At 42.7% G+C, this 20,369-nt stretch overlaps 1 protein-coding gene and 1 non-coding gene across 2 annotated transcripts; both read right to left on the bottom strand.

The window, feature by feature from the left end:
• Positions 1 to 4,736: 4,736 nt before the first annotated feature.
• Positions 4,737 to 4,843, bottom strand: LOC132538443 (U6 spliceosomal RNA). Its single transcript, XR_009549809.1, has one exon. It is a non-coding gene; the product is annotated as a U6 spliceosomal RNA (small nuclear RNA).
• Positions 4,844 to 8,356: 3,513 nt separating this feature from the next.
• Positions 8,357 to 9,394, bottom strand: LOC103121746 (olfactory receptor 2H2). Its single transcript, XM_007532278.2, has one exon. It carries the CDS (start codon positions 9,362 to 9,364, stop codon positions 8,420 to 8,422), a length of 945 nt encoding a protein of 314 aa, XP_007532340.2. The 5' UTR covers positions 9,365 to 9,394; the 3' UTR covers positions 8,357 to 8,419.
• Between the last annotated feature and the right edge of the window lie 10,975 nt (positions 9,395 to 20,369).

The raw sequence follows: 20,369 nt of genomic DNA, 5'->3' as shown, positions 1-20,369 counted from the left end.
GAGGGAGCTGGCTAGGTCAAAACGTTCATTTTTACTTTCCCTTCCCCTTTCCCTTTCCTCTTCTTCTCCCCCCCCCCCCCCCCCCCCGCAAGGGCTTCACTAAGGTTTTATGCTTCTGTTACTTGACCACTTCTGGTGGGTTCCCCTACCCCCATTTTTTTTTTTCTTCCCACATAGAACACAAGAGACAGATACAGAGAGGGAAAGACACTATAGCAGTGCTTACTGAGCTCCCATGTGGTGGCTAGAGGCTGGAACCTGGGTCCCTGTAAGGTGAAGCATGCATACATGTAGATGGGTGAGCTACCTCCCACCTCCTTTATTATTTTTTTTCTGACACAGCCTTGTATGTCACTTGGCATCATTTCTGTTGTCTTCTGTTGGTCTGGGCAGTCAGAAGACTGTGCCCACGTGCAAGAAGAAGAAGAGAAGTACCACCTCTTGGTGAGATGAGCAGCAGTCCTAGTGTAACCAGAGTGTGTAGGCTGGGTAAACATGTTGCTGCAGCTTTCTTTGGAAAAAAAAGGTGCCACTGCATCTGGTCTGCCTACTCCAAAGCAAGTGTTCCCTCCACCTCACCATATTGCCTGTCTGCCCTCCCAAGTGGGCCACTTATTCTTGTCAGTTTGGGTGGCTTTCAACTTCTTTTTAAGTTTTTTTAATATTTATTTTCCATTTTGTTGTTCTTGTTTTTTATTGTTGTAGTTATTATTGTTATTTATGTCATTGTTAGGACAGAGAGAAATGGAGAGAGGAGGGGAAGACGGGGAGAGAAAGACAGACACCTGCAGACCTGCTTCACCGCCTGTGAAGCAACTCCCCTGCAGGTGGGGAGCCAGGATCCTTACGCTGGTCCTTGTGCTTTGCTCCACCTGTGCTTAAGCCATTGCGCTACCGCCCAGCTCCCGGCTTTCAACTTTTTTTTTTTTCAAATACTTATTTTATTTATTTATTCCCTTTTGTTGCCCTTGTTGTTTTATTGTTGTAGCTATTATTGTTGTTGTTGTCGTTGTTGGATAGGACAGAGAGAAATGGAGAGAGGAGGGGAAGACAGAGAGGAGGAGAGAAAGATAGACACCTGCAGACCTGCTTCACCGCCTGTGAAGCGACTCCCCTGCAGGTGGGGAGCCAGGGTGGCTTTCAACTTCTTAACAAGCCTTTGGTTGCTTCTGGATGCTTCAGGACCAGCTGTGTTCCCAAATCTAGCCCTCTGTCAATTGTGACTCCTCCCACATGCCTTTGTAATTTTAGGCCACTTTACAATTCATTCACTTAAAAGATGTTATTTATTTATTTATTTTACCAGAGCACTGCTCAGCTCTGGCTTATGGTGGTGTGGGGGATTGAACCTGGGACTTTGGAGCCTCAGGCATGAGAGTGTTTGCATAACCATTATGCTATTTACAACCCTGCCCTTAGGAGTTTGAATTAAGGATTTTTTTTTTTTTTTTGTATTTTATGGTCTTTTAACCTACAGGTAATTAGGATGGGATTTTTTTTTAATTATTTATTTTCCCTTTTGTTGCCCTTGTTTTTCATTGTTGTTGTAGTTATTATTGTTGTTATTATTGATGTCATCATTGGTGTCGTTGTTGATAGGACAGAGAGAAATGGAGAGAGGAGGGGAAGACAGAGGGGGAGAGAAAGACACACCTGCAGAGCTGGAACCGGGATCCTTACATGGGTCCATGCGCTTTGCGCCACGTGCACTTAACCCGCTGCGCTATCGCCGGACTCCCAGGATGGGATTCTTATCAGGTGATGGCTTCCTCCCACTAAAGTGCCTCATAGTAGAGGCACCCACTTCCATGACTTCCTAGAGTGAGGAAGGAAGCTCTGGAGATGCTCTCAGGGAAGATGAACCCCACACGGTGAAGCCCTGAGGATCAACCAGCCAGGCATCAAGTTGGGGACTGGAGGGGTGGTGGTGGTGATGTGTGACGTCAGGCTTGTGCAGCAGTGCCCTGCTGTAGGGTGTGCAGATGGATTGGGGTGGGGGGGTTAGGGGAAAAACAAACCTTTCTATGGAGATGCTCTGGTTGTGACCCTATAAATTTGATCAGCAAAAGACAAATTAAGGGGCAGGCAGTGGCACTCCTGGTTGAAGTGCACACACTACAGTGCTCAAGGACCCAGGTTCAAGCCTCTGGTCCCCACCTGAAGGGGGAAAGCTTCATGAGTGGTAAAGCAAGGCTACAGGTATCTCTGTCTCTTCTCTATTTCCCTCTCCCCTCTCAATTTCTGTGTCCAAAAAAAAAAAAAATTAACAGGAGAAAAACATAATTTACAAATCGTACACACATGGGACTACTCATTGCTGAAGAACCCAGGTAGGTAATTAGGACTGGAGTTTATTATTTATTTATTTTTTGAGTTTATTATTTTAAACAGAGGAAAAGAGGTTTGATCTGGTTAGCAGATGCAGATCAGGGAAGGTGGCTATGAGACAAAGGGGAAAATATGATAAGCTTGGGCTGTCTATACTAAGATACAGATTTGAATAGTCTTGATGCAAGCCCCCTCCCCAGCAGAGCACTGCTCAGCCCTAGCTTATGGTGGTGCTGGGGATTGAACTTGAGACCTCAAAGAGGTTCCATTGTGTGGTGGTTAGCACTCTGGACTCTGAACTTGAGACTTTGTGCTTAAGAGTACAAGGCTTTCTTTTTTCTTTTTTTTTTTTTTTAAATTAAAAAAAATTTTTATTATGTTTAATATTGGATTGAGACAGCCAGAAATTGAGAGGGAAGGGGATGATAGGGACAGAGAGAGACACTTGCAACAATGTTTCACCACTTGCAAAGCTTTCCCCCCTGCAGGTGGGGGACTAGGGGCTTGAACCCAGGTCCTTGTGTATTGTAACATGTGCTTAACCAGGTGCACCACCACCCGGCCCCTATCTGATTTTTTTTTAAATTTATTTGTTTATTCCCTTTTGTTGCCCTTGTTGTTTTATTGTTGTAGTTATTATTGTTGTTGTCGTTGTTGGATAGGACAGAGAGAAATGGAGAGAGGAGGGGAAGACAGAGAGGAGGAGAGAAAGCTAGAAACCTGCAGACCTGCTTCACCGCTTGTGAAGAGACTCCCCTGCAGGTGGGGAGCCGGGGTTCGAACCGGGTCCTTATGCTGGTCCTTGTGCTTTGCGCCACCTGCGCTTAACCCGCTGCGCTACAACCCCACTCCCTCTATCTGATTCTTTTTAAATAACTTACTATTTTTATGAGACACACAGAGAAAGAGATATCAGAACACTACTCAGCTCTGGTTTATGGTGGGACCACTAGAATCATCAGGCCACCTGGGGCTCTTGGAGATTCAGGCATGCAAACCCTGTCTCTCTTCAGCCCCATTATTGTCTTAAGTGAGTATTGATAAAAAACTAAGAATTTGATCCCCAATATCACATGTGTCAGTGTGCTGCTCTGGTTCTCTCCCCTTCCCTCTCAATAAATTATTCTTACTTACTGAAGACGGAGAGAAATTGAGAGGGGAGAGGGAGAAATCGACACCTGCAGCCCCGCTTCACCACTTGTGAAGCTTTCCCTTTGCAGGTTGCTCGCTGTAATGTGTGTGCTGAAGCAGGTACACACTACTACCTGGCCCCAATAAATTATTTAAAAAATAAAATGTCTTGATGGAGTGACTCATTAATCCTTCTAAAATGTTTTTAGATAAGAATACTACAATCTTTTTCAGTTTCAAAACGAAGATACAGAGTCAAGGTGATAACATAATAGTTATGCAAGACTCTTATGGCTCAGACTGTAAGGTCCCTGATTCAGTCCCTGCCCCCACTACAAACCAGAGCTGAGCAGCACTCTGGGAAAACACACAAAAGCAAACAAACAAATCAAAGATTTAGCACACATAGCTTAGAAATATGAGCCCAGGAGTGGATCAAGCTTTCCATGTTTGGGGGTCAGGCGGTAGCACAGCAGTTTAAGTACAGGTGGCTCGAACCGCAAGGACCAGTGTAAGAATCCTGGTTTGAGCCCCCGGCTCGCTACCTGCAGGGGCGTCTCTTCACAGGCAGTGAAGCAGGTCTGCAGGTGTCTATCTTTCTCTGCCCCTCTCTATCTTCTCCTCCTCTCTCCATTTCTCTCTGTCCTATCCAACAATGACAACAATAATTACAACAATAAAACAAGGGCAACAAAAAAGGAAAAATAAATATTAAAAAAATTATAAAAGAAAGCTTCCACGTTTTTAATTGTGCCTTTTAATAGGAATACTCTTCCCCAGTTCAAGTGACAAGTCTTAACTTTTCAATAAGCTTGAGGGAAGTCATCTCAATTTATAAATATATCTTAACTTGATTCCCACAACAAACAGTTGTTTTGCTGCTCTAGCATAAAGGTTTATCAAGTACTTCAAAACATCCCATGGGAATGAGAAACAAGGATGCACGTGGAAAAGTTGTTACAGCCTACTAGATTATAAGACTCCTAGAAAGAAGCACAAGTCACAGAAAACCAGCACCTACATATAGAGAAGATTGCTCGGTTTTGCAAAAAGATTCATGCCTGAGACTTGGAGCTGAAGAGTGGGGGGTGGGGGTGGGGGTGGGGATGGGGGGCGGTTAGACAGAATTAACTGGAAAAAGAAAACTGGCACCTAAATAATTCTATGAATCTCCCCCCCCAAAGAATGTGCAAAGCACACCAGAGGCCCCAATCCCACCATTGCTACCTTCCAGCTTTTCCACAACAATGGCAACAAAACTATTTTCTAAAGTGTTTTTAATTATATAAAGCTTCAAAGATTTGCATATCATTCTTGTATAGAGGCCATGCTGATCTTCTCTGTGCCATTCCAATTTTAGTGTATGTGCTACCAAAGTGTGCACAAAACCAAATTCTTTTTGAGAAACATACTGATAAAAAAAAATTAAATAAGAAAAGAGGAAAATTCTAACTTTATTCTAGTCCCAACACAAAATGGTTATGGTTTAACATTCACCCTGGCAACAGCACAGAACAGCATCATTAACTCTATTTTAATCCTACTTTTCATTTTAGTCATCTATGTACTAATCTTATTGTCTCTTCAGTCTCATTACTAGACTGTCTCCTTACCTTACTGTATTCAGTAGAGCCCCATTTTATGTTTAATAATCCTAATCTCAGCCTTACAAATAACAATAACCTTAATTCCACTTTTAAAATCACTTAAGTAATTTTTCCCATGACAATCTCTTCCACTCTCTTCTCTTTTTACCTGTTTATTAAATTCCTGTACTCAGAGGTTCTAATAGTTGTACACAGTAAAATCCTTTATAAGTCCACTCTAGTGAAAATACAAGAGAATATAAAATAAAATAGTATAAAGGAATCTATTTTATTGAATTCTGATTTGTTGAAATGGTTTGACAGATGTTTAGAACTAACATCTTATTCTGAATTAGCTGTATGTGAACAGCTGTTACCTGTTGAACATGAAAGAAGAAAAATCTGATAAGAAACTACTCAGTCACACTCTTCAAAGTGTCCAAGAAAGATGAAGATGGTCATACTTTTTACTATGTGTAAAAGACTAGGTTTGAGTCCTGACAGTGCAAGGGAACACTATGGAAGACACCAGGGCATCTCCAAAGAGCAGTGCTCAGCTCTGGTTTATGGTGGTGTAGGGGATTGAACCTGGCACTTCAGAGCTTCAGGCATGAGAGTCTCTTTTCATGATCATTATGTTATTTACCTCTGCTTAAAAAAATTCCTTCCTTCCTTCCTTCCTTCCTTCCTTCCTTCCTTCCTTCCTTCCTTCCTTCCTTCCTTCCTTCCTTCCTTCTTCCACCCTCTCCCCCACTGGAGTACTTTTCAGCTCTGGTTTATGATGGTGCCTGGGACTGAATCTAAAATTCGAGAACCTCAGGCATGACAGTCTTTAGCATAACACTTGTGACACCTTCCAACTCCCGATTGTTTGTTTATTTTAAAACAATGATTGTGACACCTCAATGATTGTTCATGTGTGGGAGTGGGGTATAAGAGGTAAATCCAAGGCGTGTTATCCTTTAGTCTCTCTGTGTGTATTGTATGTGTTTAAGGACTCTTGTTGCCAGAGTTTCAAGGCAACTTACCTGATGGTTTCACTCATATATGCAAAATAAGGAACTGAAAGGCATGAACATGTCAAAAATCAAGTAGCTAAATTTTCACTAAGACTTTGTGAAAAGTATTGTGGTAATACTTGGGGGCAGGGACCACACAACAGCTGTGGTGGGTATGATGTGTAACAGAACCTTTGTAATCTCATGACCTTATAAACCGTTATTAAATCACTAATAAAAATAAATTGAAAAATGTAAAAATAAAAAATATGGTCTAAAACATAGTTCTAGCATAAGTGATGATTAAATTAGTTGGGGGCAAATATTAAAAGCCAAAAGAATACAAAAAAATGGTGTTTGTGGGGGTAAACACATCAGAGAACTCCTCTGAGTGAGTGAAACATAGTAGACAAAACCCTATTAACGTGGAATGCTGATTTATGGAGTGGGAGTAGAAAGCATGTTTTGGTTGGGGAGCTGGTTTAGTGGTTTGCGAGGTCCCAAGGCTCTGAGTTTGTGAGGACCTCATGCTTGAAAGTCCAATGCTATATCCACTGTACCACCTCCTGGGTCACTGAGATACCTAACTTTTAAAGTCTATATTACTATTATTGAACAGAAACAGAAAGAAATGGGGAGGGGAAAGGGAAGAGGGGGGAGAGAAAGACACCTGCAGCACTGCTTCACTGCTTGTGAAGTTTCTTTTGCCCATAAATGGGGATTGGAAACTTGAACCCTGGGTCCTTGCACGTTTTAGCATGTGTGCACAGCCAGCCTGCTAATTTTTTTTTCCCCATAAGTGATTTAGTGAGTTTATAAGATTATATGGATATAGTTCCATATCCACCAAGAAAATTCTGGTACCCCACCACCACCCAGATTATATACTTTAAATATTACTCAGAATTTCACAATCACAACACATCACATTATTATATAAATGCTAAATAATAGCAATGCAATCATATAGAATTGACAAATGTGGAGAGATGAAAAGTCAGAAGCCAGGGATGCAAGGTGCAATTTTGCCAGTAGATGGCACCAAAATCCTTAATTGTTCAAAATGTCTTGCATTAATATTAGGATGCCTCCCTTTCTGAGCTTTTTTCCCCCCTCTCTATAGAAGAAATACAGGGATTGAAGAAATTAAACTTTCTTTGGGAGGCTTTGTTCTGACTTCAAGTTTAAAGATACTGGGATTTTTGATTAAAGTATGAAAGGAACATGTGTATTTGAGAGGTGACCTATTAGAAATCCTGGACTTTTATTCCTAGCATATTGGATGAGTTTATGGACTTACCTGGGCTGCAGTTTCCCTTTCCCCTGTTATCATTTAGGGGCTATGGAGTAGAATGAAAAATGAAAAGGAGATACATAGGAAAGTGGTCAAGAACTTGAAAGAGAAGCAAAAGTACAGGGGGAATTAGACATGGAGGTGAAGAGCTAGATATTTAGCACAAGGGAGATCCTTGATAAAATGGGAACAAGGTTAGACACACTGCTACGGAGCTGAAGACTAGTAAAAATGATATAGAAATGTCGGGGAAAATAGGGGCTGGGTGGTAGTGCACCTATGAGAGGGCAGATGTTAAGATGCACAAGGACCTGGGTTCAAATCCTTGGTCCTTAACCTTCAGGGGAAAAGCTTCACAAGTGATGAAGCAGTACTGCGGATCTCTGTCTCTCTCTCTCCCCCACCTCCACTCTCAATTTCTCTCTGTCTCTGTCCAATAAATAAATTACACAAATCATTAAATATATAAAAAAGAAAATATTAAATTTGATTCATATGTTTCATGTAGAGACATATACCTACCTACCTTACCATATTTTCTCTTTTTAAAAAATGTTATTAGCGATTTCATATTGATTTACAAAATTACATATTGGCAGGGTATAATTCAACACTGTTCCCTCCAACAGAGTTCTGAATCTTTAGTCTCCCCACCGCAAGCTACTGTAGTTCCCCTAAGGTTGTAGACACGGGCCGACCATTTTCTCTACAACTCTCTGTCTACATTTGTACATAATTGCCCCTTTTTCTTCCAGGTCTCTTCCATTCCAAGCCCCTCATGACACCATTACTTCCTCCAAAAATCCCCCTCCTTTTCTCCCTCTCTCTCGGGATGCTGATGGAGCTGGAGTTCAGACCCCTCTTCCTCCTATCACTTCTCCCCGACTGGGAGTATGGATCAAAGCTGCTTTTGGAATTTGACACCTAAGCATAGATGCACAAAAACAGACACATGTGTACCTACATATGGAGCAATAATCTATGGTCTATCGTGATTGGCAAAAAGAAAATTAAGGTGTAGGGAACACAAAATTCCTGACAAAACAATCTCTCACTTTGCAAATATGTTAATCAGCTTTTCCTCAGCTCTCCCTGGGGTCTTCATCTTTCCCCAGCAGTCTCCGGAATGCCCTCTTTACTTCCTTATTCCTCAGGGTGTATATGAGAGGGTTGAGTGAAGGAGTGCCCACTGCATAGAAGAGACCAAAGAACTTGCCCCTCTCTTGGGCATAGGGGTTTTTGGGCTGGAGGTAGACAGCAATGACTGAGCTGTAGAAGAGAGTGACTACAAGGAGATGAGAGGAACAGGTCCCAAAGGCCTTTCTCCTTCCTTTTGCAGACTTGATCCTCATGACTGCCCGAGCAATGGCACCATAAGAGATAAGAATGAGGGTGAGAGGCACAACCAAGATGATGATGCTGGCAATGGCCATCTGAATCTCATTGTAGGTGGTGTCCCCACAGGAGAGTCTAATTAGAGCAGGGACCTCGCAGACAAAATCATCCACCTGCCGGTGAGGGCAAAAGGGCAGGCGGAGCGTGGGTGGTGTCTGGACCACTGACTCCACCAGTCCCATAACCCAGGCCACAGCTGCCAGCTGCCGGCACAGGCGGGGGTGGATGATGGTGGCATAGTGGAGGGGCTGGCACACAGCCACATAGCGGTCAAAGGCCATCACTGTCAGGAGGATGCACTCTGTGGTCCCCAGGAGCAGGAAGATGAAGAGCTGGACAGAGCAACCAAGGAAGCTGATGGTCTTGTTTGGACCCCAGAGGTTGACCAGCATCTGGGGGACAAAGCTTGTGGTGAAGCAGAGGTCCAAGAAGGAGAGGTTGGAGAGGAAAAAGTACATTGGGGAGTGGAGCCTGGGGTCCAGCACGGACAGCAGGATGATGAATGTGTTTCCCACCAGAGTCAGGAGGTAGGAAGCTGAGACAACCACAAAGAGGATTCTTTCAAGCTGTGGATGTTCAGAGAAGCCCAGAAGGATGAAGCCCTCTAGGGAGCTTTGGTTGATCATGGCCATCTCCTGTTTGAACCTGGAAGAATGAGAACTGTGAAAACAGGCTGTTTCCACCTGTGTTCTAAACATCAGTCAGGTCACTCCAGGTGGATGTTCCTCTCTTCTCTGTTCTCACCCAGCAGACTTTCTCAGACATATCACCTACTCTCTCTCTCTCTCAACCAAAGCACTGCTCAGCTTTGGCTGATGGTGGTGTGGAGGACTGATCCTGGGACTTTGGAGCCTCAGGTATTAGAGTCTTTTTGCATAATAACCACTATGCTATCTACTCCCACCCGACATCGCCTTCTCTTGCTGTTTCTCTCATTCAATGTTGTCTAATGGGATTGAGGAAACCAAGAATGTGCTAGAAACAGATGAAGCCTCACGTTGGTATCTCAAACTTAACACAAGAATATAAAACATGGGGTTGACAGGGGATTGGGCGGTAGTGCAGCAGGTTAAGTGCAAGTGGGGCAAAGCGCAAGGACCAGTGTAAGGATCCCGGTTCAAGCCCCCAGCTCCCCACCTGCAGGGGAGTTGCTTCACAAGCAGTGAAGCAGGTCTGCAGGTGTCTATCTGTCTCTCCCCCTCTCTATCTTCCCCTCCTCTCTCCATTTCTCTCTGTCCTATCCAACAACGATGACAACAACAATAACTACAACAATAAAACAACCAGGGCAACAAAAGGGAATAAATAAGTAAATAAATAAATAATAATAAAAAACATGGGGTTAATAAATTCAGCACACAGTTATTGAGTACCATTGTGTCCTGATCATTGCTCTAAGTGTTGACTTTTCTGGATCTTCACCCCAGCTTTACCACTCTGGGCTGCCAGTTTCAGATAGAGACAGAGACAGAGACAGAGAAGGACAGCAGAGCAACAAAGCTTCCCTCAGTGCAGTGGGGGTTCATCTTGAACCTGGTTTGTGCACATGGAAAAGCAGATACACTGTACAACAGAACCATTTTGCTGATCTAAGTGTTGTACTGCCTGTTATGTGTTTGTTGGAAGGACTAGCAAGTGACATGTTAAACATACATTTTAATTTTTCTTTATTTTGAATGAAATGATTTTTTAAAAATTTCGAAAGAACTATCTGATTATAAATAACCACAATGAATGTATGCATGTTTTTTTTTTCTCTTTTTAACATTTTATTTATTTATTAATGAGAAAGATAGGAGGACAGAGAAAAAAAAAAAAGGCATCACTCTGGTACATGTACTGCCAGGGACTGAACTCAGGATTTCATGCTTGGGAGTCCAATGCTTTACCCACTGTGCCGTCTCCCAGACTCCAGGTTGTTTTTTTCTCCATTCATCTTGTGAATTTATAGAGCTATTATAGTTCATGTATTTTATGGTTCTTTGCAAGAGACAGAGGGAAAATTATCAGACAATGTTTTACCTATGGGAGATCTCCCTTTTGAGTCTAGAGTCTCTATTCATAGAAAGGTCAGTTCAGTTGCCTAAATCTCTCTCTTTCATATATTCTTAAGAGTGGTTTATTTTATTTTTTATTATCTTTATTTTATTTATTGGGCAGAGACAGCCAGAAGTTGAGAGGGAAGGGGGTGATAGAGAGGAAGGGACAGACAAGCATCTGCAGTACTTCTTTACCACTTGAAAAGCATTTCCCCTGCAGGTGGGGACTAGGGGCTCAAACCCTGGTCCTTGTGCGTTGTAACAGCATTGCACTCAATCAGGTGCACCACCACCTGGCCCCCAAGTTGCCTAAATCTCTAAACTGCGGTCCTGGTGAAGAGACTGGTCTGCATGCTCATTCCCTACTATGACAAGTCTATAGGTTGGGGTGTGGATGGGCTAGCATAGTAGCATAGCAGTAAGTGTGTCAGCACATGGAAATTTTATTTTACTTCTTTAATATTATTAGTCATTTAATAAAAGTTTACAGGATCATAAGATTGTAGGGCTACAGTTCCACTCTGCACCCACCATCACAGTTCTATGCCCCCCTCAGCCTCCCAACCCCAAAGATGAATACCATAGTTTTCAGAATCTAAAAGACAGTTTGACATTTTCTTAAAACAAGTTCATGTATTTTAGTTCTTTACATTGCACATGTGAGCACAGTCACCCAATAGTTATCTTTCAAAGACATGCAGGTCATTTGGTAGTAGATATAAACTATAGCAGTAAGAGTCCTTGAACACAAATAACTGAAGGATAACACTCTTTGACCTCCTTCTCCATTTTTTGAATGCATAACCAGGGGTGAGCAATCCCCAACACCACTGTAAGCCAGAGCTGAGCAGTACTTTAGTCTCTCTTGCCCTCCCTTTCTCTTTCCTTCTCATTAAAACAAAACAAAACCAAAACAAGAAAAACTCCACCATTACGCCATCTTCCCAGCCCACCCCCACTCTTCTCCCCCCAATTTGCCTTCACTGGTCCTCCACTTTCCATCCCCTTTCACTTCTCCTCAGCCTTTAAATTAATTAATTAATTTGTTTGGAAGGGAGAGAGAGCCAGAGCATCACTGGCATATCCATTGCTTGAACTCAGGATCTCATACTCAAGGGTCCAACACTGTACTACTTCCTGGGCTGAATCTCCTTGACCATTTTATCAGCCTTATCACCTGTTGCCACACTCTCTCACCAGTTCCTTTTTTTTTTTTTTTTTGTTCTTTTTTAAAGAGTGCTGTTCAGCTCTTATTTACCTATGGAGAATTAAGCCAGGGACCTGTTGTACCTCAGGCGCTAGAGTCTTTGTGCATAACCATTATGCTGCATCTGAAGGCCCAATTCATCCTCAGTGCATCTGCCAGGCTGAGTTTCTTTCTTTTTTTCTTTTTTCTTTTTAAAGAGACGTGTTGGGTTTTTTTTAAAAAAATATTTATTTATTACTTATTCCCTTTTGTTGCCCTTGTTGTTTTATTGTTGTAGTTATGACTGATGTCATTGTTGTTGGATAGGACAGAGAGAAATGGAGAGAGGAGGGGAAGACAGAGAGGGGGAGAGAAAGATAAGAAACGACTCCCCTGCAGGTGGGGAGCCGGGGGCTCCAACTGGGATCCTTAGGCCGATCCTTGCTCTTTGCGCCAAGTGCACTTAACCTGCTGCGTTACCACCCAACAGGCTGAGTTTCTCAGTGCAGCATTCTGTTGCTCGGAAAATCTGTAGTGACTCCTCTTTTTTTCCCAGGAGGACAGGCCAAATCTTTTAGCTCTCTTTGTCAACTAAGCACAATTTCATCCAGTTAAAGATAAATTTTCATGAGCTTTTGCCATGTTAGCTTCTGGACTTTCATTTGGAATTCCTTCCTATTTAATATAAAGAATTCCTGGGGGCCAGGTGGTAGGTAGCACACTGGGTTAAGTGCACATAGTACAAAGTGCATGGACCTGCTAAAGGATCCTGGTTTGAGCTCTGGCTCCCCACCTGCAGGGGGGATGCCTCACAAGTGGTGAAGCTGGTCTGCAGGTGTCTATCCTATCTCCCCGTCCTCTCTCAATTTCTCTCCTATCCAATTAAAAAAACAACAACAACAACAAACCATCAGGAGCAGTGTAGGCAATGAGCCCCAGTGATAACCCTGGAGGCAAAAAAAAAAAAATTCCTGCATTATTTATTCCTTTAGCAGAGAGAGGGGGAGGGAGGGATACTCCCCCAACCCCCCAGGAGTGAGAGGTGACACAATAGTTGTACAAAAGACTTTTGTGAAAGAATGGAATTCCTCAAAAGGACTAATTCAGGGAGTCGGGCGGTGGTGCAGTGGGTTAAGCGCACGTGGCGCAAAGCGCAGGGACCGGCGTAAGGATCCCGGTTCGAGCCCCCGGCTCCCCACCTGCAGGGGAGTCGCTTCACGGGCGGTGAAGCAGGTCTGCAGGTGTCTATCTTTCTCTCCCCCTCTCTCTCTGTCTTCCCCTCCTCTCTCCATTTCTCTCTGTCCTATCCAACAACAAAGCAACGTCAACAATGGTAATAATAACCGCAACGAGGCTGCAACAACTAGGGCAACAAAAAAGGGGGAAAAATGGCCTCCAGGAGCGGTGGATTCATGGTGCAGGCACCGAGCCCAGCAATAACCCTGGAGGAGGAAACAAAAAAAAAAGGACTAATTCATTAAAGCAGACACAGAAGATCTCTTAGAAAATACACAGGATAGAAATGCACTAATTGCATCAGCTCTGCACCTGGTGGATAAGGATGTTTGCCTTGAAAACTACATACCCTGCAACCCCTGCTCTCTCAGTTATCTGTTAACTTGCCTGTTTGGCTTCTGTAAACACTGCTTGCTTCCTCGCTCTGGAAGATAATAATGGAATGTTTTCCTTGAAACTTTAACCCCAAGACTAGCAAGAACATGTTAGTCACATGTAGACCTCTACTCATTTCTCCTTTAAAAGAGGACGGTTACAAGCTTCGGGGTCTCAGGGACCAAATTTGGTACTCCAGCCTGGGATCTCTCAGCTGAGATTTGTCTTTGTCTTTTGGTGTTGTCTCTGTGTAGTAAGTCTGTCTTACTGGCCTAAATTTGCTAACAGCTTGAACTTAAATATATCTATTCAATAAAGCCTCCTTTGTGTCTGTATTGACTGTGGAGGTTAGATCAGAAGTGTCCTTTCACTTTCATGCCTCAAGTTCTAAGGTCTCAGTTTTAAACCCACACACCATCATAAGATGGTTTTTGTGAGGGAGTCGGGCGGTAGCACAGTGGGTTAAGCGCAGGTGGCGCAAAGCGCAGGTACCGGCATAAGGATCCCGATTGGAGCCCCCGGCTCCCCACATGCAGGGGAGTCTGCTTCACAGGCGGTGAAGCAGGTCTGCAGGTGTCTGTCTTTCTCTCCCCCTCTCTGTCTTCCCCTCTTCACTCCATTTCTCTCTGTCCTATCCAACAACAACGACATCAACAATAAAACAACAAGGGCAACAAAAGGGAATAAATAAATATTTAAAAAAAGATTTTTTTTTTTGTGGAACAAGTTATTGTAAGAATGACCTAAAAATAAATGAATTAAACAAATAATAAAAAGGTAAAATGACCTGAGGGGTTAAGTAGGAGACAGCATACCCAGCAGAGCGCTTGATTTATCTTGTGGGAAGGCCAGTGAGGAATCCTGGGGACTGCATGGTTGAAAGATTTGTAATATTCACATAGTGAATGATAGAGGATGGTTTGTTTTGTGAAGGACTGATTTTGGATCAGTATTTCAGGGAAGTCTTTGTGGAGGCAGTGAGTAACTTTTTTTTTTTTTTTCTGTAAAAGAAAGGCAGCTAGAGATGGGGCGGGAGTTGGCAGTGGAAAGATAATGACTCAGAGTTTTCTGGTCTTAGAAGATGTAGGAAGGGACCCCACCAATGTGTCCTGGAGCTCCGCTTCCCCAGAGACCCACCCTACTAGGGAAAGAGAGAGACAGGCTGGGAGTATGGATGGACGCCCATGTTCAGCGGGGAAGCAATTACAGAAGCCAGACCTTCCACCTTCTGCAACCCCCAATGACCCTGGGTCCATGCTCCCAGAGGGACAGAGAGTGGGAAAGCTATTGGGGAGGGAATGGGATATGGAGATCAAGTGGTGGGAATTGTGTGGAGTTGTACCCCCCCTATCCTACGGTTTTGGTAATGTCTCCTTTCTTAAATTAAAAAAAAAAAAAAACGTAAAAAAAAAAAGAAGATGTAGGAAGGTTGCAGGGGGAAGGCAGCAGAGGTGCTAGTGTGGCAGCTGGCCAGAGTGTTCTGGGTGGTAGTGCACCCAGCAGAGCACATGCTACCTGCATAAAGACCGAAGTTCAAGCCCCTGACCCCCATTTACAAGGGTGTGGGGGTTGTGGAGGGTGAACTTCTCAAGTGATGGGGCAGTGTGTTCCTTCTTCCTCTCTAGCTCTCGGCTGCCTATCAATTTCTCTCTGTCTTTATCAAAAAAGAGAAAAGAAACAAAGCAAAGCAAAAACAAAACAAAAAACAAGTGCCCTGGGACACACAGGGTGTCACAAACATCTCAAGTCACAGCGTCCCCATCTCATATTTGAGTTTCATCACATCTTTTTTTTGCCAGAGGTTTCTGCCATTGTATCTTCCTTGTTTTTTTTTCTCCCATTATTCTTTGCTTCTTTATTGGATATATTGAAATGTTTCTATATTTATATTCAAATAAAGTGGGTAAAGCAAATCTCTATAGTTTAGTAAATAATAAAGTCAACCTGGGGGCCGGGGTGGTGCATCCGGTTAAACACGCATCGTACTAAGTACAAAGAACTGCTTAGTACTTAGAACCCCTGTTTTCCACCTGCATGAGGACCCTTCCTAATCAGTGAAGCAGGTCTGCAGGTGTCTCTCTCCATCCCTTCTCAATTTCTCTGTCCTATCAAATAAAAAAAAAAATTGAATGAAAGGAGAAAAAAAGGAAAAATGGCCACCAGGAGCTATGGATTCGTAGTGCTGGCATTGAGCCCCAGCAACTGGAGGAGAAAAAAGAAATAAGCAAACCCTTGTCATAGCCACTAACTAACTACGCTCAGGAGTTAAGCAAATATTTCCAATATTTAGGTGCTCTATGGCTATCCTCTCTAGTCTCAGGACGCTCATTTTCCCAGCCCCCCAAGAAAAAAACACTGCTCTGAATCTTTGACCATGCAACTTGGCAAACATTACAAAGTAGAATACTGTTTTCCCTCAGCCAAGCTGGTTCTTAAATATTTACCAACACACCCTTAATTGTCCTTCTTAATTACTTTACATATTACTGTCTTCCTCTCACTATGAAGAAATTGAATCAAGGGCATATCAAGGAGATAATAGCAGTTTTAGTAACAAACTCTCATGCTTGAGACACCTGAGGTCCCAGGTTCAATCCTTGGCACCACCATTAGCTAAAGCCGAGCAGTGCTCTGTAAAACAAAACAAAAACAAACAAATAAACTAAAAAGCCACTGTATCAAGGACAGTTTAAAGAACTTATCTGATACAATATAGTTTAGCTGCTCTCTGAATCCAAGTGGACTAGTTGCCTGGGCTGTGCCCCAACCACAGCCTATCCTATTCCTGCAGGGAAGAGGCAGCCAAGTGGAGAGTTAGTGGTACCTCTTTATTACGGAGTTCCTGGCAAACAACCTTCTCCCTCAGTGTGGGGAGAAGTTAGTCTCTGTTTTAGAGGCACTGGAAATAGAATGGTTGACACGATGTGATGGTGGAGGGAGGGATCCCAGGACTCTCATTCCATGGAGAGGAATAGCTCATTAACTCTGTTAAGACTCTGGGGTTCCAGAGCCCAGAGACAATGAATTAATTACTGATTGTCAATTTAGGGGGAGACAAATGTTTAGAGGAGATATGGTAGAAATAGTCATGAATGTGCTAGGTAAAAAGGTCTCCCATTGCTTCTCTCTGTCAACAGGAACAAGACAGTCTGCTCTCCCCAACACTGCCAGAGAGACCTTTCGGGGTGTCTCTCTCCTTCTCCGGCAGGGTGGCCTCCAGGGGAAGGTAACGGGCTGGTTCTTTCTCACTCACGACAGGGGTGACACGAAGTAAAAGACACCAGGGAATCTAGAATCTGAGTCCTTCGAGTCCCAGAATCCTAGAGTCCGTTTATTAGCAAAGTGGACATGAGTTAAATAGAAAAGCAATGAAGTTAATTATTGTTGAAATATGACAGAAATTACAGGTTTCTTAACAGTCAGCATGCCCCTAAGGTAGGGGGTTGGTATGACAGGAATTGATGAGATACAAGACAGTTATTCTCCATAACACAAGCAACTTAATTATCCAAAGGTATTTGAGAGAAGCATAGGGGTTAAACCTGTAGGGTGAGACAGAAAGAAGATGAATATCAAAAGGCATATAGTTTGGAATTTCTCTTGTCTGGGGTATGAGGTGTGTGATGAAATGTGTGATAAGGTGTGTTCTTCTGTGATCAGAAGGTGACTTTGAATAAGTGAATCTGCGGCCATGTGGCCTGTGGTTAATGGAGGGAAGTACTGGGGTATCTGTGGGCCTGAGAGTCAAGAAGGAAAGAACCAAGTCTGAGTTTCCCCCCTTATGCTCACCTCGGTTGAGAGAGACTTACCAAGAGGTTATCTTCTCAGACCTCCATCCAAAGATGGGGGTAGTTCTCCCTAAGCTCTATCAGGCTTACACATGTTACCAACAGAGACCCTCTCCTCAAATATTATAGATGTCTCTCTTAAGCCTCTTATTCATCGTTTTAGTGGCCCATTTTAAAAATAATCTCTACATCTTCTTTTTTTCCATTTAGTCTTACTCTTTGAGTTGGTCCATACTGGAGTAGAGTTGGAAGATTATTTGGGGGCATCTAGTCCTCATGTGTGGTAGCTGAAGAATTTACATGGCTTTCCTCCATTACAAGGGGAGGGGTTAACTATTAATATAAAGGCCTAGATTTAGATTATAGTGAATCTGCTAGGTCCATGGACCTACTCTGTGATCATTTCTGAAATCCACACCTATATATATTTAAAAAAATATTTTATTTATTTATTAATGAGAAAGCAGAAGAGAGAGAGAAAGAACCAGACATCATTCTGGTACATGTGCTGCCAGGAATTGAACTTGGGACTTCCTGCTTGAGAGTCCAATGCTTTATCCACTGTGCCACCTCCTGGACCACACACATCTACATATTTTGATTGCACATACCTGGGAGTTAGCAGAATCCTTTCATTGGTTCTTTGATCTGTGGAATGAGAAATGCAGTCACAGGGAAGGTGCAGCGGAAGCCTTGAGTCTAGACCATTCTCTATACAAAGATAGCAAGTCTAGAACAATATCATAACCCAAAGGAAACGGCAGAGAGTGGTGTCTCCTTTGAGGCTCTATCCTTAAAACATATACAGTCTGTGGGAGTTGGGCGGTGGCTCAGCGGGTTAAGCGCACGTGGCACAAAGCGCAAGGACCGGCAGAAGGATCCCGGTTCAAGGCCCCTGGCTCCCCACCTGTACAGGAGTCACTTCACAGGTGGTGAAACAGGTCTGCAGGCATCTGTCTTTCTCTCCCCCTCTCTGTCTCCCCCTCCTTTCTCTGTCCTATCCAACAATGACATCAGTAACCACAACAATAAGAACTACAATAATAAACAACAAGGACAACAAAAGGGAATAAATAAATAAATATAAAAAACATATGCAGTTTGTAAGCCAACATTAATTCAATAAAAAATAGATAGTAAACATTAAAAAGGAGGCAAGAGGGGTTGTATAATGTATCGCAAATGTCAGAATGATGTTCTGGTTCTTTCTTACCTTCTCTGTAATAAATGAATGAATGAATAAATAAATAAAATATATCTTAAAAACATAACTTGATTTATAGTCCTATGAATAGTGATATTCTGGGACTCCAGGCAAAATAAATAAATAAATAAATAAATGCCCCCCCCCACTAGCACTTGTAAACTCTGGCTACTGGTGTTGCTAGGGACCAAACCTGGCATTTTTGGTGCTTCAGGCATGAGTCTTTCTGCATAACCACTATGCTACTTCACAGAAATGCCCCATCTGTAACACTGGCCAAATTGCTGATTTCTCTTCCTCAGTCCACTTTTTATTTTGCCAGTGACTCATAGAAAATGTAGAGAAGCACTTCAGCACAGCAGGAACATTATGTCTCCCCAGCTCCAGTATGCAGGTTTTTTTTTTAAAAAAGATTTTATTTATTAATGAGAAAGATAGGAGGAGAGAGAGAAAAAACCAGATATCACTCTGGTACATGTGCTGCTGGGGATTGAACTCAGGACCTCATGCTTGAGAATCCAGTGCTTCATCAACTGAGCCACCTCCCGGACCACCAGTATGCAGTTTTTTAAAAAATATTTTATTTATCTATTTATTTTATTAAATATTTATTTATTCCCTTTTGTTGCCCTTGTTGTTTTGTTGTTGTAGTTATTGATGTCATGGTTATTGGATAAGACAGAGAGAAATGGAGAGAGGAGGGGACAACAGAGAGGGGGAGAGAAAGATAGACACCTTCATGCTTCACCACTTGTGAAGCGACCCCCTTGCAGGTGGGGAGCCGGGGGGTCCTTCCACCAGTCCTTGCTCTTTGCGCCATGTGCACTTAACCTACTGCACTACTGCCCGACTCCCTATTTATTTATTTTTAATGAAAGAGAGTTATACAGACACAGAGAAACCAAAGCACTGCTCAGTTCTGGTTTATGTTGGTGTGGGGGACTGAACCTGGAACTTCAGAGCCTCAGGCATGAGAGTCTGTTTGTATAACCATTATGCTATCTACCCCTGTCCAAAATATTTTCTTTTTTATATTATCTTTATTTATTGGATAGAGACAGCCAGAAATTGAGAAGGTAGGGGAAGTAAAAAGAAGAGAGAAAGAGAGATACCTGCAGCACTGCTTCACCACTTGTAAAACTTTCCCCCTGCATGTAGGGACCAGGGGCTTGAACCCTGGTCCTTGAGCATTGTAACATGTACACTCAGCTGGGTGCACCACCACCTGGCCCCCACAGTATGCAGTTTTATACAAGATTTTAATTATACAGTTGACTTAAGCAAGACCAAAAGTAAATAAGATAAAATAACTAGAGGATGATTAATTTCAAGTATTTGTTACCTCAGCTTTTAATGTAACATTTCTTTTTTTAATTTTTTATTTAAGAAAGGATTAATTAACAAAACCATAGGGTAGGAGGGGTACAATTCCACACAATTCCCACCACCCAATCTCCATTTCCCATCCCCTCCCCTGATAGCTTTCCCATTCTCTATCCCTCTGGGAGCATGGACCCGGGGTCATTGTGGGTTGCAGAAGGTAGAAGGTCTGGCTTCAATGTAACTTATTTCATTACAATTTTTATGGGTTGATTTTTAATGATGGCATGCTTTAACAACTGGTTTGCAAAAATTCTGTAAATTTAACAATCAACATCATAAGACAATATGAACTATCTTTAGCATACTACTGGGCATGGGCCTTCTTGATTCCAGAAGCCATCCCATAACAATGTATGATATCTTACTAATCAAACAGGATGAACCAGAGGTGCCAAGTATGCTGGTGGCACTGCTGAAGACAATTTT

The sequence above is a fragment of the Erinaceus europaeus genome, chromosome 4, assembly GCF_950295315.1.
Source record: "Erinaceus europaeus chromosome 4, mEriEur2.1, whole genome shotgun sequence".
NCBI lineage: Eukaryota > Metazoa > Chordata > Mammalia > Eulipotyphla > Erinaceidae > Erinaceus > Erinaceus europaeus.
The sequence above is the reverse complement of the archived record's forward strand: the minus strand, read 5'-3'. Positions and strand labels throughout refer to the sequence as shown.

What these genes read in the sequence shown, in the direction of transcription:
- LOC103121746 (XM_007532278.2), bottom strand. Translation starts at nt 9,364, where the DNA reads ATGGCCATGATCAACCAAAGCTCCCTAGAGGGCTTCATCCTTCTGGGC.